Raw genomic sequence first — 26,433 nt, forward strand, 5'->3', positions numbered from 1 at the left:
TAAGAATAAATATACAGCCTTTGTTTTTACATGTTAAGTTAATTTTTTTTATAACTAAGAAATACTAAATTTGTTTCCAATATTAATTCACCCAATGTCTTATTTTCTAAGGATTAATACTTCTAATTTGTAATACTTCTTTATTTGTAAAAAAAAAGAAGTTAAACTCATAGGAAGTCTATTCGTTCATTCATATAGTATTCTAAAAACTATTGGATTCCATAGTATTAAATTGTCTACATGTAGTGATAACTTCAACTCAAAAGATATGCTTATAGAATCTTTTCAATTTTTCAGTCAGTCTATTAATAAATAAGAAAAATCTCAGCTTGTAAGGTGGATTAGAGACTAAATAAAATTTTCAAGTTTATAAATTGATAACTTTGGATTTTACAACTTTTAATTTATAAAAAGGGTGAAAACTGGTAAAACTAACATGAAATTTCTGCCTTAATAAGGACTCAATATGTTTGTGTCCTACTTTAGAGCATATAAATGATTGCACTTTTATCTTCCACCAAGAGTTATCATCTTGTTTTGTTTAAACAATCAATTATGAAAATGAACTTCAGATGGAAGCAATTGAAACTTGGAAAGTATCATGGATATAATTATGGATATCAAAGTTATTTATTAATAAATCCTTTCAAATACATTCTCCTTTTACTGCCATGTTGATAAGAGATTAGTATTGCTAAACCTTTATTAAAAATTAATTAACCATCTAAACTTGGTATAATGCACTAAAGAAGGAAATCCTAAGTTGTTATGTAATCAAACATACTTGATATGGTGATAAGAAATTTATATTGTTAACTTGCATTTATTGGGATTAGTCTATCAATGTTCACTATATGATTAGTATCATTATTAACCACCCTGGGTCAAAAAACAATTTCACGAACACACTATTCACAATTATAAATCAAGATTTTTAATGATTTAATCATTAATTGAGCAATACCACAAGTAAAGCCTATTAACTTACTAGCTGGTGAAGTATCCTCCTATGTTGAAATAATATTACTAATTATACATGATTATAAGTTGAAAAGGATTAGTCTATTAGTTTAAGTGGTCATTGCTATGCTTTTTCATAAATTGTTTTTAGATTGGTTTCAATGCAAACTTGAGGTTTAATAAAGTTGAGTCTGAAAAGAGATTATTAGGGACAAATGATCAAATATGTAAATCATCTTTTCTTCTGTAAAAAATAATTTGCAACAAGGGGTGATCTTATTATGTATTTTACATAATGCAATTGAGAGTTCCTATAATGGTCTTATGAGTGGTGTGTAGTGAATTAGAAAGAGGTGAAATGATAAATTATTTCACTTAGACTTATCATCAAAAAGCTTGAGTTGGAATACTTAATTCTTTTCTCAGAAACATTCTTATTGCTCTATGAGTAGCTTATTGCTAGATTAGTTTTAAGTTTAGTTAAAGGGAGAGTAGCATCTGTGTTGCATCTTGTTATTTAAATTAGCATTTGATACTAGCGTAAACCTTTGTAATAATTATTGCTTGAGGATGGTACTCCTCAACACAGGTGCTGGAAGAGAAATTCCAAAAGTGTGTTTATGATTGTTTTTAATTTTGTTTGAACGAGCATTGCTTATGATTTCTCATACAGAGTTTTTGCTAATCCTGAAGAGGTTTGTTCATCTGTGTGGTATCTTTGTTTGCAAAGTCACTTATTTGGTTTCATTGCAGATTACCTTGACATCATCAAGGAGCCCATGGACTTCAAAAGAAACTCTCCAAAATCGATTGAACTTTTTGAGTATTTCTTCCTGGAATTATTGACTAATTGTGCCTATTGCAGAGGGATGTTAATTTAATTCGCAGCAACGCTATGAAATACAACACTCCGAGGACAATTGATCACAAACAGGTCTGAGCTTGTTAAACTTGCAAATTCAGTTTTACAGTTGCACTGATGAAACAGGCCAAAGATCGAGGACATCGCCCGAAAAGCTGCTCAATGGTCAACGCAAAGGCAATCCAAACTGAAGCGATGTGCAACCAGAAGGTCTTCTGAACAGCAAGGCTCTGATGCAACGCCCGGGCCTGGTTTAGCGTATGGAAAAAATCGGCATCGACCATCCATTTCAAAGTTCTGGAAACGATTTCAAAATTCAGGAAGGTAAACACGCTGCTGTTTGCGCATTATTAATCGCATTCATCGCCTGTGCGTGTTACTTTCAGGTTCTTTATCAAAAGCTGCCTCTCTCAAGGGACGCCGACTGCTTATTATGGATGAGAATCGTGCCACACTTACCGTCCTTCTGAGCCTTTTGATGAAGCTGTTGTCGCACAAATTGTATTATTCCCGCCTGCCTCGTGATGCTGATGGATTCTATGTTGTGGTTCTTACGCCCAAAGCCTCGCCTTGTTCGGTGCAAACTTCAAGCGTCCGGCCTGGGACTTTGTTGCAAGGAAGATTCGCAAGGTTTTGGCTCCAGGATAGCACGAGAAGTCTGACTTCACGACCTGACAGCTTACGAACCGAGCCCGTGGAACAAAAGATTCCTCCAAGGGACGAGGCATCACAGCAACGTTTTGCCATCGAAGTGCCATCCAGCACGTCTGCTGCTCCTGCGGCTCTCCTGTCTCGAAAGTTTTCGACGTACAACTACAGCAGGACAGGAACGGGGTCCAAAACTACAGAAACGTCGAGGCAGTGGCCCAGCAGCAGCTTCAGAAGCCGCCCGCGAGGCTTCCTCCTCTGCTTCAAAGAGATCATCCAGGCAGTGCCGCAGCTGAGAACCGAAAAAAATATGCGGAAGAGCCGAAAAAAATAAACGAAATGAAATGAGAACAAACCTGGTTAGCGTACTGGAAGCTTTTCTCCGAAATAACGTTCCTTCTCCGCCAAGATGTGGCAGTCTTCGTGACCAAAAAAATACATGCTCGTCAGAAAAGAGGATACACTGACGTGATCCACACAAATTCAAACAATTGCGAATAATCTTTGGAAACATTATATAGTGATTTGGAAAGCCGCTTTACCTCAGAAACATTAGTAAGAACAGTTAATTGAACACTAACTATGCAAATGCAATCTTCACTGGTGACTTCCTCACCTTTCGACGATCCTCCTTCCCCTTGACAAAAATATCCAGCGCCATTTCCAGCGTCAGCTCCTCCACCTTTTGATCCTTTGGGACGTAAACGGAGTAGCCTTCCCTCCGGATGTAGCACCCAAACCTCCCGATCCCGATCATCACCGGCTTTCCTTCCGGATCCACTCCCAGCTCCTTGGGATACTTCATCAGCTCCATCGCCATCTCCAGGGTGAAGGCATTGTAGTTTATGCTCTCGGGAACTCTCACTCGCTTTGGCTTGAGCTTCCCTTTGGCATCCTCGCCGATCTGCACGTAGTCTCCATACGGCCCCTCCTTGTACAAGACCGGAAGCCCCGTGCTGGAATCCACCCCGAGAACTTTGCTCCTGGATTTCGCCACCGGCGAGCCGCATTCTTCCTCCTCCTCCTCCTCGTCCTTGTCGAGACTGTTGCTGTAGTGGCACGAAGGATAGCGATTGCAGCCGAGGAAATAGCCAGTTCCAAACTTCGTGAGCTTGAGCTGGAGCTCGCCGGTGTGGCAATTCGGGCACGTCTTGTCTTTTCCAGCGAGCTTGTCCGAGAAGAGGCTGGCGAGCATGTCCGCTACCTGTTGAGTCGGAACTTTGGCCGTGGATGTCACCTTGTCGTGGAAGTTTGGCCAGAACTGCTGCAACACTTCTTTCCACTTCATGCTCCCAGATGAGACAGCGTCGAGTTGCTCCTCCATCTTGGCTGTGAAGCCGTAGTCCACAAACTCGGTGAAGTAGCGCGAGAGGAACGCCGCCACCATCCGGCCTCGAACGCGTGGGATGATCCGCTGCTTCTCGATTTGCATGTACTGCCGCAGCTGGAGAGTCTTGAGGACGTGAGCATACGTCGACGGCCTCCCGATGCCAAGCTCTTCCATCTTCTTCACCAAGCTTCCTTCTGTGTATCGAGGTGGCGGCTCCGTGAAGTGCTGCTTGTGCTTGACGTCTATGGCTGAGACGCAGCTGCCAGCTTTGAGAGATGGAAGCTTCTTCTCCGTGGCTGATTCTTCCTCTTCGTTGTCACCGGCGAGGGCGTCTTTGTCCCTGTAGACGATCTGAAAGCCTGGAAACTCCATGGTCGATGCTGTCGATCGCAGCCTCACAACGCCTTTCGGGTCCTCCACGTCCAGAGAGACGTGATTAAACACGGCTTGCTCCAGCTGACACGCCATCGTTCTCCTCCAGATGAGAGCATACAGCCGCAACGCATCCTGCTCCAAAACTTTCGCCAGCTCCGATGGAATTCGCTCGATGCCTGTCGGTCTTATTGCCTCGTGAGCTTCCTGGGCGTTCTTCACTTTGGATGAAAACTTCCGGGGACTGCTGAGGACGTAGTTCTTGCCATATCTCTCCTCGCCAAACTTTCGAATGCTTTCGATGGCTTGAGCCGACAGCTGCATGCTGTCCGTCCTCATGTAAGTTATGAGCCCGACCAGTTCACCATCTGGAAGCTTGACACCTTCGTAAAGCTTCTGCGCCAGAAGCATCGTTTTGGAAGCACCGAATCCAAGCTTGCTTGATGCGTCTTGCTGTAGCGAGGATGTAATGTACGGTCCCGGAGCATTCCTTCGTATAACACTGTTCTTCATGCCATCAACTCTGAGGGAGCTCTGCCCGATGTAGCTGGCAGCAGCCTCGGCCTCGCTACCTGTGAGCGAGAACTGGTCCAGTTTGACACCGTTGTAGCTCACAAGTCGTGCCGGAAAGCTAACTTGTCCCTTGCTGTCTGCTGGACAAATCTCTGCCTCCACCGTCCAGTACTCGCGAGGAGTAAAGCTCTCGATCTCCTTCTCCCGGTCAGCGAGGAGACACAGAGCAGCAGACTGGACCCTCCCAGCGGATTTGCTACCCGGCAACTTCCGCCACAGGAGCGGAGAGATGTCGAAACCGATGAGATAGTCGAGTGCTCGTCTCGCCAAGTACGCGTCCACAAGCTCCTGACTTATGTTTCGGGGTGACTTCATTCCCTGCTGGACAGCCGTTTTGGTTATCTCGTTGAATGTCACCCTCTGGATCTTCAGTCCCTTCTTCATGATGCCTTCCAGCCTAATCATCTCGAGAATGTGCCAGGCGATGGCTTCTCCTTCCCTGTCCGGGTCAGAAGCTAGAACCATCGCCTGTGCTCCTTTAAGCGCTGTTTTGATCTGGTTGAAGCGCGACTTTGCAGTGTCCGGGACTTCCCAGACCAGATCAAAGTCGTCCTGGGGACGAACCGAGCCGGAGCGTGCTGCCAGGTCTCTTACGTGACCATAGCTCGCCACCACCACGTAGTTCTCTCCCAGATACTTCTCGATCGTTTTGGCCTTGGCAGGAGACTCCACCACGACCACCACCTTTCCAGAGAGCGCGGCCCCGTTCTCTTGTTCTCCCGTCTCTATGGTGGAATCGATGGTAGTAGCAGCTACTACTTCAGCTTTCTTCTTGCTTCTCTTACTTGGAGCTTCCTTCAAATCTCCACCATCTTTTACTTCCTTGGCAGGCTTCAGCTTCGCGGCATCCTTGGGCTTCGTTGTTTTAGCAGCACTTTTCACCTTTCCTCCGTCATCTTCTTTCGTAGCATTCGATTCGTTCTTCTTCTTCTTCTTCGTGGCATTGGTAGCGTCACTGGGCTTTTGTTCCACAGCCACCTTGGATCTGGCCTTTTTCTTATCTACCGCTTGGGGATCCTGGGTCTCTTCTTCCGGCTTTGCTGTGCCTTTAGATTTTCTCCCAGGAGACTTCTTCGCCACATTCTCGGCCCCGGCAGTCTGCTGGCTTTCAGCAGTCGACGCGTTCAAAGCCGCTCCCTTCTTCCCTTTCCTTCGAAACCATCTTCTACTGCTAGCGGAAGAAAAATCTCTGGAGAATTGGTAGAGCACGAATTTCTGGCCTGACTGTGCAATCCCCCATCGCCCCTGGCTCCCGCTCTCGAAAATCCCACACGAAATCCTACCTGGGGCAATCGAAGGAAGGAATGCCGCCGAGGACGAGCACAGCAGCCGCGAGAACAGAGAACTGCTGGCCTTGAGAGCTCCCATTCTCGGCGCTGACGTGTTAGGAGGCAGGATTCGGCCGCGCACGTCGAGGGAGAGATTCATTCCCGGCAGCGCCATCGCGCCTCGGCATCTTTGTCGATAAACCCTAACCCCTAGGGCTCGGAAATCTGGACCGTTGGATTCTCATTAGTTGGAATTCCGGAATGGAACTGGAGCTTGTAGGTCTGACAGATCGAAGGGTATAGGTTTTAGCAGCGATGGAGTGGACGGCGAGGAGGTCCAGGGAGCCGAGAGCCGGCCACAGTGTGGAGTATTTCATCACTGGTTGGTAGTTTCATTAAGTCCTCTTTGTTTTCTTTTTCTTCTAGGCGTTGAAAGTTTGGATGTTGCTAAGGTTCTGGCTCAATGTAGTATACCCTGTCCCGAAGATCACTGATTATCCGAAGGTGAATATGGCAACAATATTGTTTATGGTACGCTATATAATGGATTGCTTACGTGAAGCCAAATTTCCTTATAGAGCAACAGTAGGAAAGAGGAAGCGAGAAGAAATGCATCAGCTCTGTCGAGAGAAGCTAGGAAGCAGCCATTCTCTGTGCTACGAAGTGGGGCTCTCCATGTTGGATTTAGCATTTGTAGACATCCAGTAAAGCTCTTGACCTCCTCCCGGTCAGTCGTGAGAGAAGCGGATTTGCTCGACTTGCATCCACTCCTAGCTTATCTTCTGGGGTGACTTGTTTCCCTCTTGGACACCCGTTTAGGCTATCTCATTGCCTTCCAGCGTAGGCGATGGCTTCTACTTCTCTGTCTGGATCAGAAGCTAGAACCATCCCCTGTGCTCCCTTGAGTGCTGTTTTGATCTGGTTGTGGCGAGTACTTCCAACACCTCTCACATTTCTGGCCCTCAACCCTCCATCTTGCAGCTCCCGTGTATGCATAATATGCGTCTTCGCAATTGACAACTTCCACCTGAGCGAGAGAAGAAAATTGTTTTTTTCTCTCCCTGTGCGTATAGAACATCTAACGCGGAAGATCTTAATTGTCAAGAATATAACGTGTAGCTTGCCATCATCCTGCCATTCCTTGGAGTGTGGAGTGCAGTACGTCTCCCAGTGAGGCAAACCTTTGTGTCGAGCTTTGTCCTATCAGATTTGCCATCGTTGCTGACTGCAAGACTTTGTTAACTTCCACCCGGAGCTGTGCATGCAAACGAGTGTCACGACGTACAAGTGTCGATTCGCAAGGAGAGTTTCTCACCTCTAGAAGAAGTGACCACAGCTTCGTGAAAACGCACAGAAATCGTCCGCCATCACGGGTCTAGTTTGGGCCACCACGCCTCAAACACGCTCTCGGCTTTGGAGCCCGTCTGGTAGAGCTGCGTCCTTTGCCAGGTGTGGAACAACAGGCGATACCCCACAGGCCAGATACAGCAACTAGAACCGTTTGGCAGTTTCTTCTTTTAGAGCTATCATAGTCCCCCCTGCAGGAAAACTGATCAGAAACGAGGGAAGATCCGAACGAAACAAGCTTGATCACCCAAGGTATAATCTGTCCTTCGAAAAGTCCAGATAGAAGTTGGTCAGATCAAACACCGCATACCGTTGCACCGACTGCATTCACGTGGAGACACACAGAGTTAATAGGAAAGCTTGTATAGCAACCTGGAAGAATTTTCGAAACTGGTACTCGTCTAGGCTGTCCTTGAGGCTATCCATTACGCTTGCGAGCTGGAAGAGAGCGTACTTATCTATTCCAGGGAGGTCACTCGACCTGTGCTAACTTCAGCTTGGTCTCGTATGCTCGCCACGTAGTTCTCTTCCAGGTACTTCTCTATTGTTTTGGCCTTGGCAGGAGACTCCACCACGGCCACCCACCTTTCCCGTGAGAGCAGCCCGTTTTCTTGTTCTATTGTCTCTTTGGAGGAATCGATGGCAGTTGCAGCTCTTACTTCTTGTTCTATCGTAATTGATGGCAGTTGCAGGTATTACTTCAGCCCTTTTCTTGCGTCTCGAGGATTTTGCTCAGCCTCGGATGTCTGCTGGCTTTTGGCTTTGACAGCCACTCCTTTCCTTCCAAACCAGTGCTTGATCAGCCGCTAGCATCTCAAACCAAAGCTGGATCTCAAGTGCATATCTGGAGGGCAGTCACACGGAACAAGAAAGAAGCAAAATATACTCGTTGATCGTTTGTGATCCGTTGAAGGATAAGTCTCTTGGAGTAAAGCTTGAGGATAGTCGATCTCAGTCTTGAAGGCCCTCCAAGTAGTGTCGCAATGTCATGGGAATGGAGTGGAGTTCATCAAAGGAACCCTGGACAAGCACCAAACATTTTCAAAACCAATATGACATTTAGAAGAACTTACTTGGCCAATTTCTTCTTGGTGGAAATCTCCAGCAGCCTTTAGAAACTGTGTCGCATGGAAGATTAGCAGCTTTGCATTATTGGAAACGTATGTTCATCGTCTTGCTTGAGCGTGCCTGTGAAGAATCAAAGGAGAAAAACACTCCAACATATAGAGAAAAGAAAAATTGCACAAGCACACACCTTCCACAATCCTGCTTGCCCAAAGGCAGAGCAAGCTGTGGAGCTCTTCCACGAGTCCCCTGTCCCTCACTAGTTTCCCTGCTTCGAAGTTCTCAGCACTGATGCAACCTTCAATATGAGAACGTCCATCACTTGTCATGTTTTGTAATCACCTGGTTCATTTGTGATATTTTCCCACCCTTGTCTCTCAGCTACACGAACACTGGGTTGATCCAGTTCTCGCATTTTGGAGCTACAGTTTCCTTGGGGCTTTCCATCTTCTTTCGTTCCTTCTTCTTCGCGGCATTGGTAGTGTCATCGCATTGCCTACTGTTTGGATCTAGCATTTTTCTTATATTTCTCTGGTATAGGTCTCCCTCTAGAGATCCATCACATTCTCAGCCTCATTTTCTACTCTTAATTTCTGCCATCACCCCTGGCCCAAAAATCCCACACGATACCCTACTTGTGGCAATGGAATAGAAATGCTGCTGAGGACCAGCTTGAGAGCTCTCATTGTACTCATTACTAGTCGACAATTTGGTGGAGCATGTCGAGGCCAAGCAGTATCTTCGTTGATAAACCCTAATCCCTCGTAAATATATTCGTATATATGCTTCAAATATGCATGCCCATACGAGTGAAATCAACAAAACAGTGAAGCCAAATGTAAATGCCCAGAATGACACATTTTCCTGCCACCAGCTGCTGCTGCTGAAATGCTCATAAACCACTAAGGTGAAATTGCTATTGTAGGGACACTCTTTGTCAAGTGGCTTTCCACACAGGCCTGGATTTTCCAAATAGCTTGACTTATCAAATGTGCTCATCTGCCCCAAGCCAAATGGAATCTTGCCCTCAAGCCTGTTGAATGAAAGATTCAGAACTGATAGTGAATGAATTTTTTGAAACGTGTTGGGGATGGGTCCAATAATGTTGTTGAAGGAGAAGTCATCTTGCCTAGAGTTTGGGGAATGTTTCCAGAAAAGTGATTATTGGAGAGATTGAGGATGCGGAATCTAACCAACTCACCCAAACTTGGAGGAATCACTCCCGTCAACTGGTTGGAAATTGTCGTTCTCTTCCTTTGACCATAAGCATTAATGTTTTCCTAAACAATCCTATAGGTCTCCATTCAGGAATATCATTGGTATGTTTGAATGCATATAATTGGCTTAGAGAACCTGAAAGACTTCCTTCAAACTTGTTGTGGGAGAGGTCAAGGATGTGAAGGTGGGTCATGTTCCACAACCAATCAGGTATTGGGCCATGGAATCTGTTTCCACCAATGATTAGCACTGTGAGATTTTTGAAATGTGAAAGAAATGAAGGAATTTTGCCAGAAAACTTGTTATCACTGATGATAATGTGCTGTACTTTTTGTGATAGACTTTCTGGTAGCTCACCTTCAAATTTGTTATATGAGAGTGAAACATATTGAAGATTTGTCATGCTTTTGAAGACATCTGCTCCAAGCTTTCCACTCAGAGAGTTATTATCAACCCGAAGAAAAATTAGATTAGTGCAGTGCTTGAGCCAATTTGGCAAACCCCCAACTAATCTATTACCACTCACATCCAGGTAATTCAAATTACACAAAGGCCCAATACTTATTCCCAATATTTCCCCAGTGAGCATGTTGTTTGACAAAAATAGGAATTGCATGTCCCTTGAAATGGGTGGCATATGTCCATTGAATTTGTTGTCTGATAGATCCAAGTATTCAATTGAAGTCGTTGTCAAGATATATGATAAGCTGCCATTTAAGCTGTTGTTACTCAACTCAAGAAATTTCAGATTCAATAGCTGCCTTAAATTTATTGGTATGGCACCAGTCAACAAATTGTTACCCAAGTGTAGCTCATTTAAATTTGATAGATGTCCCAAGCTAGCTGGTATACTACCTGTGAACCTGTTATTCCTAAGGTTAAGGTTGATTAGTCCTCCCATTTGTCCTAAGCTGAGTGGTATCGTACCACTGAACATGTTGTAACTGAGATTTAAACGCTGGAAATTACTTGAATATGATGGAATATCACTTGATAGAAATGAGCTTGTCAAGGAGCAATGTTTTAGAGTAAGATCCTCCAAATGAGTCAAGTTCCATATTTCTTTTGGGATTGCCCCAGTACCATTCAAATGACTCAAAGACAAAACTTTGAGAAGAGGTAGAAGCGTGAGTGACACTTTCAATAATGTTATCAGGGAAAATGTGTATCTCCTCCAGCTTACTGCAATTACCAAGCTCCTCAGGGATTGACCCAAAAATATAGCCAAAGGAAATTTCAACATGACGTAGGTTTTTTAGCTGCCCAATTGACCTGGGTATTTCTCCAATAGCAATGTCAGCCCAAATAACTTCAAGCGATGATAAATTGCCAATAAATTCCGGAATTTCACATGGCAAATACAACGTTTTCAGTTTCTTCATCATTCCAAACTCTTTTGGTAGAGGGCCAACCAGGTTATTCAAAGAGAGGTGAAGCACCTCCAGATTTTTCAACCTGGATACTTCCGGACTGATTATTCCTTCGAGATTGAGACCCCCCAAATCGAGCATGACCAGTAACATTACTGCAGGTCACTCCTTCCCAAGACACACAGAGACTGTGAGAATTTTCCATGGTCCAGCTGGATAGAGCAGTGTGATTTGATAAACCTCCTTTAAACGCAAGCAAAGCCTGGGGCTCATACATTTCCCATGCCTGTATACAAGCTGAGATGCAGAGCATCACATAAGCACCAAGAACAAAAGCCCCTCCCATGCCTTCAATGAACTAAATCTCTTCTCTCCTCTTTGCCACGAAGCTCTGCTCGAACGGCTTTCCTTTTTATGTCGAGCAACCTTTACAAGTCAAAAGCTCTCATGGAATATGACACTACTGCAAAATGGGGCGGAAAGCTAGTCGTCTGGAAAAGAAAAAGGAGAAAGAGTCCTCCATACTCGTGAAGGATTCGTCCATACGGAAGTCTTCGTGGTCCAAATGATTTCGTATTAGTCGTGAGTCTATATTCCTCCATGCTCATGAAGGCTATCCAGATCCAAGATGTGATATACAGAAGGATTTCACACAATTGAGAAAGAGCTGTTTAACATTGGCAATCAACCTTGGCCGGAAAGCTAGTCGTCTACCTGTTGCATGTCTGCTACTTTTGTCGTGGAAGTTTGGCCAGAACTGCTTCCACTTCATGTTCCCGGACGAAACAGCGTCGAGTTGCTGCTCCTCCATCCTGGCCGTGAAGCGGTAGTCCACATCCTCTGTGAAGTAGCGCGACAAGAATGCCGCCACCATCCGGCCTCGAACGCGTGCTGGAGAGTACGTCTACGGCCTTAGCGTCGCCAGCAGTGAGCGACAACTGGTCCAGTTTGACGCCGTTGTAGCTCACAAGCTGTGCCGGAAAGCTCACTTGTCCCTTGCTTTCTGTTGGAGAAATCTCTGCACAGTACTCTCGAGGAGCTCTCGATCTCCTTCTCCAAGGCAGCAGACTGGACTCTTCCAGCGGATTTGCTAAGCCCCTTCTTCATGATGCCTTCCAGCTTAATCATCTCGAGAATGTGCCAGGCGATGGTTGCTACTACTTCAGCCTTCTTGAGGACTTACTTCGAATCTCCACCATCCTTTCCTCCCTTGGGAGGCTTCTTCGCGGCATTTGTAGTGTCGCTGGGCTTTTGTTCCACAGCCACCGGTTGCTGCTTGGATCTGGCATTTTCCTTATCTTTCCCTGGCGGATCCTGGTTCTCTTCTTGCGGCTTTGCTGTCCGTTTAGATTTTCCCGCAGGAGGCTTCTTCGTCACATTGTCAGCCTTTCAGCAGTCGAGGCTTTCAAAGCCACTCCTTTCTTCCGAAACCATGACTGTTAGCAGAAGAGCATGCAATCCAATCCCCCTGGCTGGAATCTACTGCTAGCGGAAGAGCACGGATTTGTAGCCTGAAGGCTAGCAGAAGAGCACGGGTTTTAGGCCCGACCGATCCAATTCCCCTGGCTCGAAAATCCCATCTGGGGCAATGGAAGGCAGGAATGCCGCATACCAGCCGTGAGAACAGAGAACTCTTGGCGCTAGGAGGCAGAATTAGCCCCCGCGCGTCGATAAACCCTAAGCCCTAAGGCTCGGAAATCTGCACCGTTGGATTTTAATCACTTGGAATTCCGGAATGGAATGTGGTGCGAGCTCTACACTGGCAGTAGTATAGCTTGTAGGAGCTTCGCGCGAGGTGAGCTAGGGTTTTGTGGATGTGGATCCGGGAGCGACGCGATGGCGCTAGAGGTGTGACGCAGATCTAAGGGGGTTTATAGGGTTTTAGCAGCGATGGAGTGGACGGCGAGGCAGTATCTGGAGGTCCAGGGAGCCCAGAGCGATGGAGCTCGGCCACAGTGCGGAGCATTTCATCACTCGCAGGCGCTCTTCGCGGCTGCGGTCGGGCAACACATCACTGGTGAGATTTCCGAGCTAAATTCTCCGAATTGACGCGAGGATTTCGCGTGATCCGGAAATTTTACTAAGAATGTGAGAGGGTTGGCTGATGATGGTGAATTTTCTTGCAGAGTTTGATGCTCTCACGGGCTGTAAGCTCTCGAGCATCAATATTGGAGCTTCCGTCGTGCGTATGGCATATAGTCCTGCTGGCGGGCATGTAATTGTCGCTGTTCTAGAGGTATGATACAGCTCTTGGCATAGATCTTTTGCATGAATTGGATTCTTTTTTTTTCCTCCCAGGATTGGAGCATTAAGTCGTGGGATCTAGATACCGAGCATACGCATTTTCTTTATTCTCCAGCCAAGAAAACAGACAGGATCTCAGAAGGGATGGAGATACACATTGCTCTGACACCACTTCGACCGTGGCTGTTCTTTGGAACGTATCGGCGTTCAAGTGTAAATGGTAAGTCTTTTCTTGTATCAAGATAAACTATTTGATGCGTCACGTTTGGTTGTAGTTGTGGGGACTATAGAAGGTGCCAAACCAGCGACCATTATTAAGACGGATCTGAAAAAGCCAGTCACTGGCCTTGCTTGCCATCCAAGAAGTCCTCTTCTGGTACCTACATCTTTTCGTTAGATTTTTTCGCATTTTTGGTAATTCGGATCTGTTTGGACAGTTCGTTGCGTATGCCGAAGGGCTTATTCGGGCATATCACATACAGTCTTTCACCGTGCAGTATACCTTGCAAAGTATGTTCCTTCTATGTCTTTCACTCAACTATTTGTAACCGAACCATTTTTGCAGTTGATACGTCAATAAAACTAGTTGGAGCAGGAGCGTTTGCGTTTCATCCGACTTTAGAATGGGTTTTTGTTGGCGACAGAAGCGGCACACTAATAGCATGGGACGTCTCAGTTCCAACACAACCCAGTATGATCGGGATGTAAGTACCAGTCTACGTGTTTGCTTCAGGATGCTAAATGTTCATTGAACTTGGCAGCACTCAAGCGGGTTCAAATCCAATTTCAGCTCTTTCCTGGCATTCTATGTTGCGGTTACTTGTGACTCTTTCAAGGGATGGCATGGTGCAGGTGTGGAGGACGAGGGTCATTCTAAATTCGAATAAGCCTCCCATGCGTGCGAACTTCTTCGAGTCTGCAGGTACATAATACTGGTTATTCAATATACGGGTAGTTTTATTAAGTCTTCTTTGTTTTCTTTTTCTTCTAGGCGTTGAAAGTTTGGATGTTGCTAAGGTTCTGGCTCAATGTAGTGGCGACACTATATACCCTGTCCCGAAGATTACTGATTTTCTCCTACATCCGAAGCTGAATTTGGCAACAATATTGTTTCCGGTACGCTATATAATAGACTGTTACGTGAAGCTAAATCTTGTCCTTATAGAGCAACAGTAGGAAAGAGGAAGCGAGAAGAAGAGCATCAGCTGTGTCGAGAGAAGCTAGGAAGCAGCTATTCTCTGTGCTACAAAGTGCTAGGGGCTCTCCAGGTTGGATTTAGCATTTGTAGAAATGATCTTGAGCTGATATTTTAAGATTTAGGATCGGTCTTGAAGGAAAAACTTGCACTTTTGGGCTCGACTGGCATTCTACCCGATTATCAGCTGCAGATGCAATTACAGCAGGCGAGAGGCCAGCAAGGGTAAGCATCATACCATTCATCAAATACAGTAATGACGTCTCTTTAACAGCCTGACAATGTCGGACCTTGCGCGAAAGGCATTTTTGTATGGAGTAAGCACACACTATGTTTGATGCCATAATATTGACACTTCACGTTATTTTGGCAGAAACATGGAGGGGAGCCAAGAGACACTACTTCATTTAGACTACCGCTTTTATCCATTGCAGATCCGAGTCATCACTTGCGTGATCTCCCTGTTTGCCAGGTACTAAACTTCAAGCATTAAGTATTTGAAACTAATTTCTGTTTTCTTCAGCCATTGCAACAAGACCTTGGGTTCTTTACCTCTGAACAAGGCATATTCAATTATCCTGTCCGTGCTTTTTTCATGGACGGTTGTAACCTTTCTGCTTACAATCTTGCATCTGGAGACTATAATATCTACAAAAAGCTTTCTCCGACCGTAAGCACTGAGTTCAATTGGCTGTAAAATTGCGTTGACATACCTTGCACAGGCACTTGGAGGTCAAGAACGGTCGCCTACTCACATGCTATATAGTTCTCGACAGCATCTTTTTCTTATATTCTTTGAGTGCCGAGGAGCCATTGGCGAAATCGTTATCTATCGGGAATCCTTAACTGCTGAAGCTGTTGGTGAACGTTTGAACACTATAACAGGTTCAGTCCGTTTTCGATCTCGAACTCTCTGTTTCTTACATTTCAGTTGCAGGCCGCGATGGTGCTTTTCTGGGATTTAAGGAGGACAAGTATGCAATTCTTGATGAAGACGGGGTTGGATTGACTCTTTATCCTCTTGAAGACGAAGTTAAATCAGCCACATCCAATGGCGATACAAATGGTGCTTTAGACGCCAGTACATTTTCAGAACTTCATGCAAAGGCTCAAACGTACGAGAACGGACAGAAAGGCTTGATACAGTTTGTGTTTGATAGTCCCGTGCAACGCATATATTCTACTCCCTTAGGTTCGATCTCTTATACTGCCTCTTTTGTACTCACACATGGGTTTTCAGATTCTCTGTTAATGTATGTCTCCTCTGGGAGTCATATAGGACTGACACGAATATTTTCAAGTGGTTATGGAGCCAGCGGCGACATGTTTGAGCTTTCTACGAAACAAGAAGACGGTCGCTTCTTGAAAATCAGGCAATTTGAAACGGTTTTGCAGGTACTCGTAATGTGTATCAATCTGTTATATTTTTCTATTTAATTTTTTCCTTCATGCAGGTTCGTTGGCAGGAAACCATGGTTGGTCAGTTTGCTGGAATTCTTACGACTGAGAGAGTCATGATCGTCTCTCAAAATCTTGAAGTCATCAATTCTACGTCTGCAACATTTGACAAGGGATTCCCTCCAATATCCACCAAAATATGTTTTTTGTTTGTTGTTTGCCATGTGTTCAACCTTAACTCTTTAATACTTCAGATCTCTAGTATGGGTTGGACCGGCATTACTGTTTTCAACTCCGACGACCGTCGCTGTACTTGGGTGGGATGGACCCGCGTGTGCAGTCACGACGCTAGCAGCGCCAAATTCGGGTTAGCCAGTTTCATCTGATTTCCTCTCATTGCCTTGATTTTCTGTCTTTAGTGCTTGTTGGGACGCTGAACGATCGCCTCTTACTGGTCTGCCACAATGATCCAAGTCCAAGACAAAAGCAACTTGTCGAAATAAAGACCCGTTTAGCAGGTCTTTTGGAGCCACTCCTGATCGGATGGACAACACTTCAAGTCAAACTTCAGCCTAAACTTGATCTGTCCGAAATCCTGTTTAGACTGACGTCGAGGTACTTCCTCCTTTGTTTCATTTGTGATGTATTTATCGTTTCTTACAGGTTTGATAGTCTTCGGGTCACACCGAGGTCACTTGATGCACTTGCACGGGTTCCATCCGTCTGTGGAGAGCTCGCTGTTGAACTTTCACAAGCAGGGCCACAGTTTACTCAGGTATATCATCTAAGCTTGAGTTACTTATTCCGAATTTCATGCTACAGGAATTGCGATGCAAGTATGCAGTAGTCGCTCGCCGGTTTCAAACTGCTCTTTCCATTTTGAAAGATGAGTTTCTTCGATCTCGAGATTATCCTCGTTGCCCTCGAACTTCACGCTTGTTCCACAGATTCCAAGAGCTTGGAAGAGAATGCATTAAGTAAGTTATCTTCGTTTCTTTCTTGTTTGGTAGATGACAAGACTTTGTTGCAGGTTTGGTCAATTCGACCAAGCGAAAGAAGTATATGAAGCCGTCTCAGATTATGAGAGCATGCTGGATTTATTTATATGTCACTTGAATCCCAGCGCTCTAAGAAGGCTAGTCCAAAAGTTAGAGGAAACAGGCGTCGAGCCAGAGCTGAAGCGGTTATCAGAAAAAATACTTATTGTCCGATCTTCGGGATGGGGACAAGGTGGTGTTTTCGCAAACTTTGCTGCTGAAAGTCTTGCTCCCAAGGGCCCAGAATGGGCTGGAGGTAACTGGCAAATCAAAACGTTCCCTGAAGTGAAGAGTTCTCGGGAATGGGAACTGTCTGGAGAAGTAACTGCGTACATGAAGACTCCTAGTGGACCTATTCCTACGCTTATTCCGGATCACATTGGAGTTTACTTTGGTACGTTAAAGGGTCGGGGCTCCGTTGTGGAAGTACGTGACGATGCGTTAGTGAGAAGACTTACAAACGGGGAAGCTGACATCGAGAAACCGGCACCAGCTCTGGCATTACCTTCAACAGAGTCTAAAGCTGCCGAAGACAGTTTATTGAACAAGATCAGAGCTGCAAAGAAAGACGACGGGATTGTTGACGAACAAGCAAAGGCCGCAGAAGAGTTCAAGAAAGGATTGTACGGTGTCGATGGTAGCAGCAGCGAAGAGGATGAAACATCTACCACGAAGAAAAAGATCAGAATTAAAATCCGAGACAAGCCGGCTACTACTACTGTGGACGTGGATAAAGTGAAGGAAGCTACGAAGCAGTTCAAGCTGGCAGACACCTTACCACCACGTACAAGGCGTGCTTCAGGAGGCTCACAGGGCAGTTTTGGCAGTAGTGGGGGAATTCAAGACATTCCGATCCAAACTACGACAACTCAAACCAACACCGAGGTGTTCCCTGTGATAATGGGAATGGGTGTATCAGCTGCCAGCGGACCAATTCCAGAAGACTTCTTTCACGCGAATGGAACAGGTCAAGGCAGTGGTGCTGCGCAGCCTCTCACTGTCAATATCACTCCGGATGGTCTCACACCAGGACTTTGGACTTCAAATGTTCCTCAAGTCCAAAATATGGCCGGTGCACCAGCAGGCATAGTGGGCGGTCCTGGCATTATGTCGAATGGCGTTCCTCCTCAAGCTGATATTTCCTTACCGGATGGTGGTATTCCTCCTCAAAGCGGCGATCTTTCCTTACCGGATGGTGGTGTCCCTCCGCAAGCTGCTCCTCAGACTGAAAAGACCAGCACTGCTCCTGTTAATGTTAACTTTGAGTCTTCGATGCCTGCAGCTGCTCTAGGAGTTAAAGCTCCTTCACCTCCACGACAATGGAAGCCAGGCCAAGTAACGTGCTCTTTTATCCTTTATATTCTTGAGCTAATTCGCTTGTCTTTCTAGGTGCCGCGTGGAGCTTCTGCATCAACGTGCTTCAAAGCTGCCGTTGCACATCTGGAACAGAATCAGCTTTCTGATGCCATGTCGTGCTTGGATGAATCTTTCCTCGCGCTTGCTAAAGATCGATCTCTCGGAGTCGACGTCAAGGCTCAAGCTAAAATCTGTTCTCAGTACAAAGTTGCTGTTCTACTTTTGCAGGTAATACTTCTTTCAGTAGTTGCTAATATAACTCCTGCTGCTTTTCTTCAGGAAATTGCCAAGCTGTTAAAGGTCGACGGAACAGCGGCTGTTGGCGCGAAAGACGAAATCGCCCGACTGGCAAGACACCTGAGCACATTACCATTGCAAGCGAAACATCGGATCACTTGCATACGGACAGCTATCAAGAGAAACATGGACGTGCAAAACTACGCTTTTGCAAAATCACAGCTGGACTTGCTACTTTCGAAGGCCCCTCCCAACAAGCAGGAAGAACTGAGATCACTCATTGCTGTTTGCACCCAGAGAGGATTATTCGACAGAACAATAGAGGACACAGAAGATCCCGCACAGTTCTGCTCTGCAACACTGGGACGACTGCCAACCATAGGCCACGACTCTTGCGATCTTTGTAGCGCTAAGTTTTCGGCCCTGACGTCTCCAGGATGCACCATCTGCGGCATGGGTACCATCAGACGATCAGATGGTGTTGGAGCTCCTGTTTCATCACCTTTTTCTTAAGTCGTACTTGGAAGCTCCAAATTTTGGCGTGAAAAGGCTGACGTGAGGACTTAGTACCGGGAGGAGGACTTAGTAGCGTGACCAGACCTTACGAGCAACAGAATTTTCATCTTCCAGGTGAGTAAACATCCTCTCTATGTTATTGCTGGTTTTAAAGCTGTGTACATTCGCTTGCAGGAAACTTACTCCATTTTGTGAGAGTGTTTGTACAATGCGTAGGACGAGTGAGTTTTGCTGTATTCTTTTCGTTGTGATTATTCATTTTTATCGGCCTCACTGCTGTAAGAGTTAAACCTTGTCTTTTGTTCTGCCATGAGCTCTACTTCAAGTGTCATTCAGTAATTCATGTGCGTAGTGGCTGCGACAAGATCCGAGACAGTCGTCGCAACTTTGCATTTTGGAGGTGAGTTGAAGATAACGTTATGTACCTTGTGCTCATAAATCTTTCCTTTACTGTCCAGTTTGTACTCGGAAACGCCGTCGAAGAGACCTCTGGCTTCCCACGGCACTCGTGGAATGCCGCGAACAGACCATCTGATCACAATAGTGCTCTCCGAAGGCTGCCAGACGCTCAAGATTTCCACCCAGATCGACTTGAAGAGCATTCTACCATTCAGCCGGAGCACCTGTACAATAAACTTGTAGTTCCCAAGTCCGTGAAAGCAGTTCACTGGATCTCTGAAAGAGATGTCCTCTCTGCACCAAACAAGGTAAGCCACTCTACCTTTACTTCATTCTCATCTCCTACCTGTATATCTGATAGCTCAGATCTCTGTGGAACAGAACAGGCAGCTCCTCCCGCAAAGTCCTGATGGCATAGCCTACGTTGACATGGTAATCCAGACTTCCTTGCTTGCTCTTTGCTACTAACGGATCCTCTACTTTGCTATTCAGCTTGGTCGAGAGATTGCGACACTGCACTCGCAGAGGTTGCTTGAATCTATCTCCGCTGCTATGCGCCAAGCTCAGCGCTACCTCTACTGGAAGCAGCTTACTACACACCATCTCGTGAAGTTCGCTAGGAAACCGTGGAGACTCGTTTGCATTCGATCTGGGAGAGGACTGTGGATATGGATGGGGGTGGATTTCAGAGAGATACTGAAGTAAAAGAAAGGTACACACGCTAAAGTTTGCGGGGTCTACTGATATTGACATCTTACAGAAGCCAGGAACTTGAGGCGCTGGAAACGAAGATGGGTGTTTCGGTTTGGATCTTCGTCCCAAAGTTGGAGTTTGATGGATTCACTGGTACGAGCAAAGAACTCCAGTGATAGATCCAGCGAGTTGGTAGCGATCCAGCGATCTTTGACAGGTAAATATTTCGTTTTTAATCGATGGGTTTCTTTTCCTTTAGATCACATTATCGGTTTAATATAGGTCGGGGTTTAGGGTTCTTGGCAGGGAATGGAGGTCGTGACGAAGATCGAATTCGCGGCGCTGGAGCCAAAGCTTTCGCCGGAGACGCTCCGGGTGTTAGAGCAGCAGCTTGGATTCTTGCGCGCGACGCCAGTCCAGGTCGCGACGATCCCCCTGCTGTGCAGCTTCAAGGATGTGGCCGTGGATGCCGCTACTGGATCCGGGAAAACGCTCGCGTTCGTGGTTCCTGTCGTGGAGATTCTCCGCCGCCTCGCGACGCCGTTGAGGAGGAATGAGGTACGCAGGGATTTCTTTGCTGGAGATTTTTACAAGAGAATGTGCAGGTGGGAGCGATGATAATCTCTCCAACGAGGGAATTGGCTTCTCAGATTTTCGGTGTCGCTCAAAAGTTTGTGAAAACGTTGGAAAATCTCACGGCATTGTTGCTCGTGGGTGGAACCGATGTCACAGCTGATCTGGAGAGAGTGAAAGAGCAAGGCGGGAATGTGCTCATTGGAACACCGGGACGACTTCATGATATCATGGAGCGATCGACAGCTTTGGAGTTTCGGCATCTCGAGGCAAGAACTTCTGATCTAAGTTCTCTTGACACGATAACATCTCTTTTCATTGTTTCTTTCCAGATTTTGATCCTCGATGAGGCTGACAGGCTTCTTGACATGGGCTTTCAGCGGCAAGTATCAGCCATCATAGAACTCTTGCCAAAGCAACGACGAACGGGACTTTTCTCCGCAACACAGACGCAGGCAGTGGAGGAGCTTTCAAAGGCCGGGTTAAGAAATCCTGTAAGAGTGGAGGTTCGCAGTGAAGTGAAAGGAGCGTCGACTACCTTTAAGACGCCTGCCGGTTTGAATATTGAGGTATGCTTTGGCTTTTATTGCTCTTGCGATTGTTCTTGCTTGTGTCGTTCAGTACCTGGAATGTGAAGGTGAGGAGAAATCTTCGCAGCTTGTCAACTTCTTGCGAGAGAATGCCTCCAGGAAAACTATTGTGTAAGTGATACAGGTTTATGCTTCTTGTATTTATTCTTTCCGACTGTTTTGTCTTTTGATAGATATTTCATGACCTGTGCTTCTGTCGATTACTGGGGCACTGTCCTTCCTCGGCTCAAGACTCTCAAGGATGTACCGATAGTTGTACTGCATGGGAAAATGAAACAAGTATGTAAGTGTTACATTTTCTGTTCCTATTATTCTTCTCCTTACACTTGCGGAGCTGTTTTTCAGAGTGTCAGAGTAAAGGCTCTAGAAAAATTCACCGCTATGCCTGCGGGAGTGCTGTTTTGTACAGATGTGGCTGCTCGTGGACTGGACATACCTGGGGTGGATTGGATCGTGCAGGTATTTGAAACCTTATAATGATATGTGGTTTTATAACATCGTTGTTCTTTCGCGTGACAGTATGATCCTCCCCAAGACCCAAACGTTTTCGTTCATAGGGTCGGCCGAACTGCCAGAATGGGAAGAGCGGGAGATGCTTTAGTTTTTCTTCTTCCAAAGGTGAAACGAGTTTTTGTGGTTTGTTTGTTTATAATCTGGGGCCATTTCGCAGGAAGACGCTTACGCAGAGTTCCTTCGTATAAGAAACGTCCCGATAGAAAAGAGAGACAAAACTGAAGTGCCTCATATTATACCCAAGGTTTGCTTGACTTCGCAGAAGGACAAAGTCACTGTTTGTTGTTCTCGTTCTGCAGTTACGGGCCGCTGCTATGAAGGATAGGGACGTGATGGAGAAAGGACTCAAGGCATTTGTGTCCTACTTCCGAGCGTACAAAGAGCACCACTGCACTTTTATCTTCCAGTAAGAGTTGTCTGTTTGATTGATCAATGACGAGAGTGAGCTGCAGATGGAAGCAACTGGAACTTGGCAAGATCGCCATGAGCTTCGGTCTATTGCAACTCCCTTCCATGCCAGAACTAAAGCGTGGTGTGCTCACGTCGCAGCATTTTACTCCTGTGGAGAACATTGACGTCGATTCCATTCCATATCGGTACGTGTTAGTACTCGCTTTGTTCCCATCGTGAACGTTTTCATTCTCAGAGAGAAAGCTCGGGAGAAGCAAAGGAGGAAAAACCTCGAGAAGAAACCAGATACGTCGAGAGAAGAAAGAAAAGCTCTGGCACCATCGAAGCACCAAAAGGATCGTCCCGCGAAGAGAGCAAAGAAGCGCTCGCACAGAGATAGAGAAGAACTGGAAGAGATTAACAGTGACTACAGGCTCTTGAAAAAATTGAAGAAGGGATCTATCTCCGAGAAAGCATACTCGAAGCTGATGAGCTTGGAAGGCGATGTATGAGAAAAATTCGTTGTGTCAATCAAAAAAATTTCACAAGGTTGGGTTTGTAAAGTTTTGATCCAATAAGATCAAGGGGTGGTTTGCAGCCGTTGGATCTTGAGCGTACGTGTTGACCGTTGGATTGGCTTTTGAGTCGGTTTCTCTAGTGAATAACCCTAGGGCCAGTCGCGCCGCGCAGCTCTCGTCCGGATCTACGCGCCCCACTTGTAAGTCTCTCGCCAGATCTGCCGTGGTTGAAGCTCGATCCCTCCCGCCGTTTCCTCTTGCGCAGATTCTCGCGATGGCGGCGGCAGTCGATGAATTCCGGTGCTTCGTTGGGGGTTTGTCTTGGGCAACCACTGATCGCAACCTGGAAGACGCATTCAGCCCCTATGGCACCGTTATTGAAGCCAAGGTTTTCAAGGAAACTTTGAAATGATCTCTGTGTGGCTGGCTCTCTCTTTGGATCCCGTCCGGTTTTGTTACGCTCTTGTTCTTGCTACTAGAGAGTTGCTATTGTTCTTCTTTTTACAGGCCCCAAACAGGTAGGATACTGAGACAGATGAAACCCTTGGCCTCCCCAATCTGTCCTCGTTCTTTCCACAAGAAAAACTTGGATGTCTGGATGGTTGCAAAAGGATTTTTTGCTCAGTCTTCTTGCAAGCTTCTTTCTTTCTTTTTTTTCATTTCCTGCTTGCTTGATTTGCCTGTGTGATGCTACTAACGCAGCTTTGATGTTTTGTTTTTCGTAGAGCTCGTAGCTAGTTTTTGTTCGCTCGATTTGCAGAGGTTCTAACTTTTGGAACTCTTTTTTCTTGCTTTGTAGGTGGTGCTTGACAGGGACACTGAAAGATCTCGCGGCTTTGGCTTCGTCACCTTTGGCGACGAGAACTCCATGCAAGACGCGATTGATGGCATGCACGGCAAAGATCTGGACGGCCGCTCCATCACTGTGAGTAAAGCCCAGCCAAAGTCTGGCGGCGGAGGAGGCGGTGGCGGTGGCCGAGACCGCGATGGAGGCCGAGATGGGGGCCGAGATGGCGGAGGCTATGGAAGAAGAAGCGGCAGTGGCGGCGGCGGCGGCGGCGGGGGTGGCGGCGGTGGCGGCAACGGTGGCTGCTTTAAGTGTGGCGAGAGTGGCCACTGGGCGAGAGACTGTACCAGCGGCGGTGGCGGCGGCGGCGGTGACAAGTATGGTGGAAGCCGAGGCGGTGACCGAGGCGGAAGCGGACGCTACGGTGGTGGGAGTGACCGTGGTAACGGGGGGTATAATAGACCCCGTGATGGCGGTGGCCGGAGCAGGTCTGGACCGTACGATCGCCCCGCTGGCGGGGGTCGATCCAACGGTGGGAGCCGCGGCTCTTACGACGATGGGTATTAAGTGGTGTTTGTGTGAAAGGAGGTGTGGTTCTACTTGTATGTTCCCTCTTTTAGCTTGGAAGTAAGCTACTCTGCAAGACAAATTTTCTTTTATAACTAGAGAGTATAGTCGTTTCGATTATTCTCTTTTCGAATCTTGTAGGGCTTGACAGGATATTCTCTTTTATAGATCAGAATATGCTCTAATCATTTAGGGTTCCTGATAAAAATGCGGTAAGCAGCATGGCGGAAATCCTCGATCCCTCGGTGAATCCCATCGCCAGGGCGAAGCGGGAGAATCTAGGGAAGAAGAATGGCGCTATCACGGAGCTCATTGCGGCGTTGAAATCATGCAGCAGCTCCAGGGATCTGGAGAGCGGGAGGAGAATCCACGCCCGAGCGGTGGAGGCAGGGAGCGATGGGAATCTCTTCGTGGCCAACACGCTGATCGATATGTATGCCAAGGCTGGGAGCATGCCGGATGCGCGATCGGTGTTTGACACGATGAAGCAGCGAAGCCTTGTGTCTTGGAACACCATTGTTTTGGGGTATGCCCAGTGTGGCGAGGGCGAGCTAGCGCTGGAGCTCTTCGAGGCAATGCAGGGACAGGGATTTCTTCCAGATTCGTGTAGCATGGTGGCGGCGCTGAGAGCTTGTACGAGCTTGGCCGAGCAAGAACAGTGGCGGAGGAAGCAGCTTCCAAAGAAAATGGACAAAGAGATGGTTTTTCGGGAGGAGCGTGCTCTAGAGAAGGCCCTGGCTCTACACGCTCTTGCAGCGAAGAGAGGACACGAATCCAACCTCTTTGTGGCGAGCTCGCTGGTGAATCTCTACTGCAAAGTTGGCAAAGTCGACGAGGCAGTGAAAGTTTTCAACCGGATGAAGAAGAGATCAGTGGTGACTTGGAACTCGATCATCATCGGGTGTGCTCAGAACGGGGAGGGCGAGCTCGCCATGAGATTGTTTTCGAGGATGCGAGAAGAGGAGAGTATGATCTCGCCAGACTCTTGGACTTTCGTCGCTGCTCTTGAGGCTTGCATTGGCCTGGCGGAGAAAGAAGAAGGTACACGCGTAAATGGAGAGCTTGTGAAGATGGAGAGCCTGGAAAAAGGAATGGAGATTCACTCCCAGGCTCGAGAGACGGGTCATACAGCGGATATGTTCGTGGCCAACACTTTGATCGACATGTACTCGAAGTGTGGAAGGATTGTGGAGGCACTGGCGGTGTTTGACAAGATGAAAACTCGCGATTTAGTCTCGTGGAACATCATGCTACTGTCGCTGGCTCAGAATGGACGAGAACGCCTGGCCTTGACGCTCTTCCAGCTGATGCAACACGGAGATGGAAGGCCGATGGAACCGGACTCTCGAACTTACGTCGCGGCTCTCAAAGCTTGCAGCTCTCTGGCTGCTCGAGAAACACCATCGCAGATTGGAGGTGAGCTTCTCAAAGTTGTGAGTTTGGAGATAGGATTTGCTCTTCACTCACAGGTGCTAAGGTCCGTTTACAGGAAGGACGTATTCATAGCCAACACGCTGCTGGATCTGTATTGCAAGTGTGGATTACTCGTCGAAGCTCGTCGGGTCTTCGATGGTATGATCCAACGAAGCGTGGTCTCGTGGAACACACTGATCCTCGGACACGCACAGAGCGCTCAAGGAGAAGCTAGAGTCGCTCTGGAGCTCCTGGAACAGATGAAAGGTAGCGGGATTGAGCCGGACGCTCTAACTTACGTCGCGGCTCTCAAGGCCTGTGGGAATCTAGCAGCTCTCTCGACCGGCAGGAAGATCCACAGCGAAGTAGCGAGCAGTCCCAGGATTGATCTGGCCAGGGACACGGTTCTAGCAACAGCAGTAGTCGATTTCTACGGGAAGTGTGGGAGCATGGTGGAAGCTCAAGCAGTGTTTGATTCGATCCAGAGGAAAGATTCGGTGGCTTGGGGAGCTCTAGTCGCGGGGTTTAGCCAGCAGGGTGACACTCAAGGGGTGTTCCAGGTGGGGGAGAGGATGAAAAGAGAGCGCGTAGCGATCGATGGGATCGTCTTCCTTCACGTCTTGACGGCGTGCAGTCACGCTGGATTGGTGGAGAGAGGAATGGAGTTCTTCCAGATGATGATCTCCGAGGATCACAGGGTGGTTCCCAGCGTGGAGCACTACACTTGCGTGGTGGATCTTCTAGCTCGAGCAAACCATCTGGAAGAGGCGGTGGCGATGGTGAAGAGCATGCCTTTCGAGCCGGACTTGACAGTGTGGACATCGATCATGAACGCGTCGAGGAAGTGGAGGAACTTGGAGATTGGGAAGCTGGCGTTTGAGGCGATGCTGCGGCTGGACGCTAGAGATCCAGGAGCGTACGCGCTCATGGCCAACACTTTCTCCGAGTCAAAGGTGGTCAGCGTCGTTGACTGATCTGGTCAAAGTTAAGATTA

At 46.9% G+C, this 26,433-nt stretch overlaps 7 protein-coding genes across 9 annotated transcripts; 4 read left to right on the forward strand and 3 right to left on the reverse strand.

The window, feature by feature from the left end:
• Positions 1 to 2,917: 2,917 nt before the first annotated feature.
• LOC9639009 (DNA topoisomerase 1) lies at positions 2,918 to 6,208 on the reverse strand. Its single transcript, XM_002988707.2, has one exon. It carries the CDS (start codon positions 6,186 to 6,188, stop codon positions 3,051 to 3,053), a length of 3,138 nt encoding a protein of 1,045 aa, XP_002988753.2. The 5' UTR covers positions 6,189 to 6,208; the 3' UTR covers positions 2,918 to 3,050.
• A 2,598-nt stretch (positions 6,209 to 8,806) lies between these two features.
• LOC112341788 (LRR receptor-like serine/threonine-protein kinase GSO1) lies at positions 8,807 to 12,665 on the reverse strand. The gene is made up of 5 exons (XM_024662504.1): positions 10,634 to 12,665; positions 9,972 to 10,587; positions 9,627 to 9,679; positions 9,233 to 9,458; positions 8,807 to 8,956 (listed from the first exon to the last, which is right to left on the reverse strand). The coding sequence occupies exons 1-5, from the start codon at positions 11,164 to 11,166 to the stop codon at positions 8,807 to 8,809; spliced, it is 1,578 nt and encodes a 525-aa protein (XP_024518272.1). The 5' UTR covers positions 11,167 to 12,665.
• An 82-nt stretch (positions 12,666 to 12,747) lies between these two features.
• On the forward strand, positions 12,748 to 19,269 carry LOC9639327. The gene is made up of 25 exons (XM_024662570.1): positions 12,748 to 13,030; positions 13,140 to 13,249; positions 13,312 to 13,477; positions 13,533 to 13,633; positions 13,695 to 13,767; positions 13,823 to 13,961; positions 14,019 to 14,179; positions 14,249 to 14,373; positions 14,423 to 14,525; positions 14,578 to 14,677; positions 14,727 to 14,769; positions 14,826 to 14,924; positions 14,976 to 15,122; positions 15,175 to 15,337; positions 15,390 to 15,644; positions 15,693 to 15,847; positions 15,907 to 16,035; positions 16,100 to 16,217; positions 16,270 to 16,465; positions 16,514 to 16,625; positions 16,673 to 16,827; positions 16,881 to 18,222; positions 18,277 to 18,471; positions 18,523 to 19,110; positions 19,171 to 19,269. Exons 1-24 carry the CDS (start codon positions 12,904 to 12,906, stop codon positions 18,991 to 18,993), a joined length of 4,785 nt encoding a protein of 1,594 aa, XP_024518338.1. The 5' UTR covers positions 12,748 to 12,903; the 3' UTR covers positions 18,994 to 19,110; positions 19,171 to 19,269.
• LOC9639010 lies at positions 19,110 to 20,148 on the reverse strand. Its single transcript, XM_002988710.2, has 2 exons — positions 19,742 to 20,148; positions 19,110 to 19,689 (listed from the first exon to the last, which is right to left on the reverse strand). The coding sequence occupies exons 1-2, from the start codon at positions 20,146 to 20,148 to the stop codon at positions 19,329 to 19,331; spliced, it is 768 nt and encodes a 255-aa protein (XP_002988756.2). The 3' UTR covers positions 19,110 to 19,328.
• Positions 19,992 to 22,702, forward strand: LOC9639328 (DEAD-box ATP-dependent RNA helicase 18). 3 transcript variants are annotated; one of them, XM_024662573.1, is made up of 13 exons: positions 19,992 to 20,107; positions 20,163 to 20,305; positions 20,383 to 20,646; positions 20,694 to 20,930; positions 20,994 to 21,230; positions 21,283 to 21,362; positions 21,425 to 21,530; positions 21,597 to 21,710; positions 21,771 to 21,869; positions 21,922 to 22,008; positions 22,064 to 22,170; positions 22,217 to 22,360; positions 22,411 to 22,702. In XM_024662573.1, the coding sequence occupies exons 3-13, from the start codon at positions 20,398 to 20,400 to the stop codon at positions 22,664 to 22,666; spliced, it is 1,716 nt and encodes a 571-aa protein (XP_024518341.1). In that variant the 5' UTR covers positions 19,992 to 20,107; positions 20,163 to 20,305; positions 20,383 to 20,397; the 3' UTR covers positions 22,667 to 22,702. The 3 variants fall into 3 exon arrangements, with proteins under 3 accessions (XP_024518341.1, XP_024518340.1, XP_024518343.1); XM_024662572.1 differs by having other exon boundaries at positions 20,007 to 20,107; positions 20,156 to 20,305; XM_024662575.1 differs by having other exon boundaries at positions 20,049 to 20,107; positions 20,159 to 20,305.
• A 43-nt stretch (positions 22,703 to 22,745) lies between these two features.
• Positions 22,746 to 24,124, forward strand: LOC9639011 (glycine-rich RNA-binding protein 2). The gene is made up of 3 exons (XM_002988639.2): positions 22,746 to 22,872; positions 22,938 to 23,060; positions 23,472 to 24,124. The coding sequence occupies exons 2-3, from the start codon at positions 22,947 to 22,949 to the stop codon at positions 24,024 to 24,026; spliced, it is 669 nt and encodes a 222-aa protein (XP_002988685.2). The 5' UTR covers positions 22,746 to 22,872; positions 22,938 to 22,946; the 3' UTR covers positions 24,027 to 24,124.
• A 123-nt stretch (positions 24,125 to 24,247) lies between these two features.
• LOC112341790 (pentatricopeptide repeat-containing protein At3g09040, mitochondrial-like) lies at positions 24,248 to 26,413 on the forward strand. Its single transcript, XM_024662505.1, has one exon. The coding sequence runs from the start codon at positions 24,248 to 24,250 to the stop codon at positions 26,411 to 26,413; it is 2,166 nt and encodes a 721-aa protein (XP_024518273.1).
• The last annotated feature ends 20 nt before the right edge of the window (positions 26,414 to 26,433 follow it).

Source organism: Selaginella moellendorffii, unplaced genomic scaffold (genome assembly GCF_000143415.4).
Source record: "Selaginella moellendorffii unplaced genomic scaffold, v1.0 SELMOscaffold_90, whole genome shotgun sequence".
NCBI lineage: Eukaryota > Viridiplantae > Streptophyta > Lycopodiopsida > Selaginellales > Selaginellaceae > Selaginella > Selaginella moellendorffii.

What these genes read in the sequence shown, in the direction of transcription:
- LOC9639009 (XM_002988707.2), bottom strand. Translation starts at nt 6,188, where the DNA reads ATGGCGCTGCCGGGAATGAATCTCTCCCTCGACGTGCGCGGCCGAATC.
- LOC112341788 (XM_024662504.1), bottom strand. Translation starts at nt 11,166, where the DNA reads ATGTTACTGGTCATGCTCGATTTGGGGGGTCTCAATCTCGAAGGAATA. An exon ending in CAGAAAGTCTATCACAAAAA is followed by an intron (nt 9,680 to 9,971) that starts GTACAGCACATT and finishes TTATGGTCAAAG; the next exon opens with GAAGAGAACGACAATTTCCA. An exon ending in CTGTTTTGTTGATTTCACTC is followed by an intron (nt 8,957 to 9,232) that starts GTATGGGCATGC and finishes GACCTATACCAG; the next exon opens with AGAAATATAAGAAAAATGCT.
- LOC9639327 (XM_024662570.1), top strand. Translation starts at nt 12,904, where the DNA reads ATGGAGTGGACGGCGAGGCAGTATCTGGAGGTCCAGGGAGCCCAGAGC. An exon ending in TTGACAAGGGATTCCCTCCA is followed by an intron (nt 16,036 to 16,099) that starts ATATCCACCAAA and finishes ACTCTTTAATAC; the next exon opens with TTCAGATCTCTAGTATGGGT. An exon ending in GACAATGGAAGCCAGGCCAA is followed by an intron (nt 18,223 to 18,276) that starts GTAACGTGCTCT and finishes TTGTCTTTCTAG; the next exon opens with GTGCCGCGTGGAGCTTCTGC.
- LOC9639010 (XM_002988710.2), bottom strand. Translation starts at nt 20,148, where the DNA reads ATGTCAATATCAGTAGACCCCGCAAACTTTAGCGTGTGTACCTTTCTT. An exon ending in CTGAGCTATCAGATATACAG is followed by an intron (nt 19,690 to 19,741) that starts GTAGGAGATGAG and finishes TGTTTGGTGCAG; the next exon opens with AGAGGACATCTCTTTCAGAG.
- LOC9639328 (XM_024662573.1), top strand. Translation starts at nt 20,398, where the DNA reads ATGGAGGTCGTGACGAAGATCGAATTCGCGGCGCTGGAGCCAAAGCTT. An exon ending in CTGCCGGTTTGAATATTGAG is followed by an intron (nt 21,231 to 21,282) that starts GTATGCTTTGGC and finishes TGTGTCGTTCAG; the next exon opens with TACCTGGAATGTGAAGGTGA. An exon ending in TAGTTTTTCTTCTTCCAAAG is followed by an intron (nt 21,870 to 21,921) that starts GTGAAACGAGTT and finishes GCCATTTCGCAG; the next exon opens with GAAGACGCTTACGCAGAGTT.
- LOC9639011 (XM_002988639.2), top strand. Translation starts at nt 22,947, where the DNA reads ATGGCGGCGGCAGTCGATGAATTCCGGTGCTTCGTTGGGGGTTTGTCT. An exon ending in GCACCGTTATTGAAGCCAAG is followed by an intron (nt 23,061 to 23,471) that starts GTTTTCAAGGAA and finishes CTTGCTTTGTAG; the next exon opens with GTGGTGCTTGACAGGGACAC.
- LOC112341790 (XM_024662505.1), top strand. Translation starts at nt 24,248, where the DNA reads ATGGCGGAAATCCTCGATCCCTCGGTGAATCCCATCGCCAGGGCGAAG.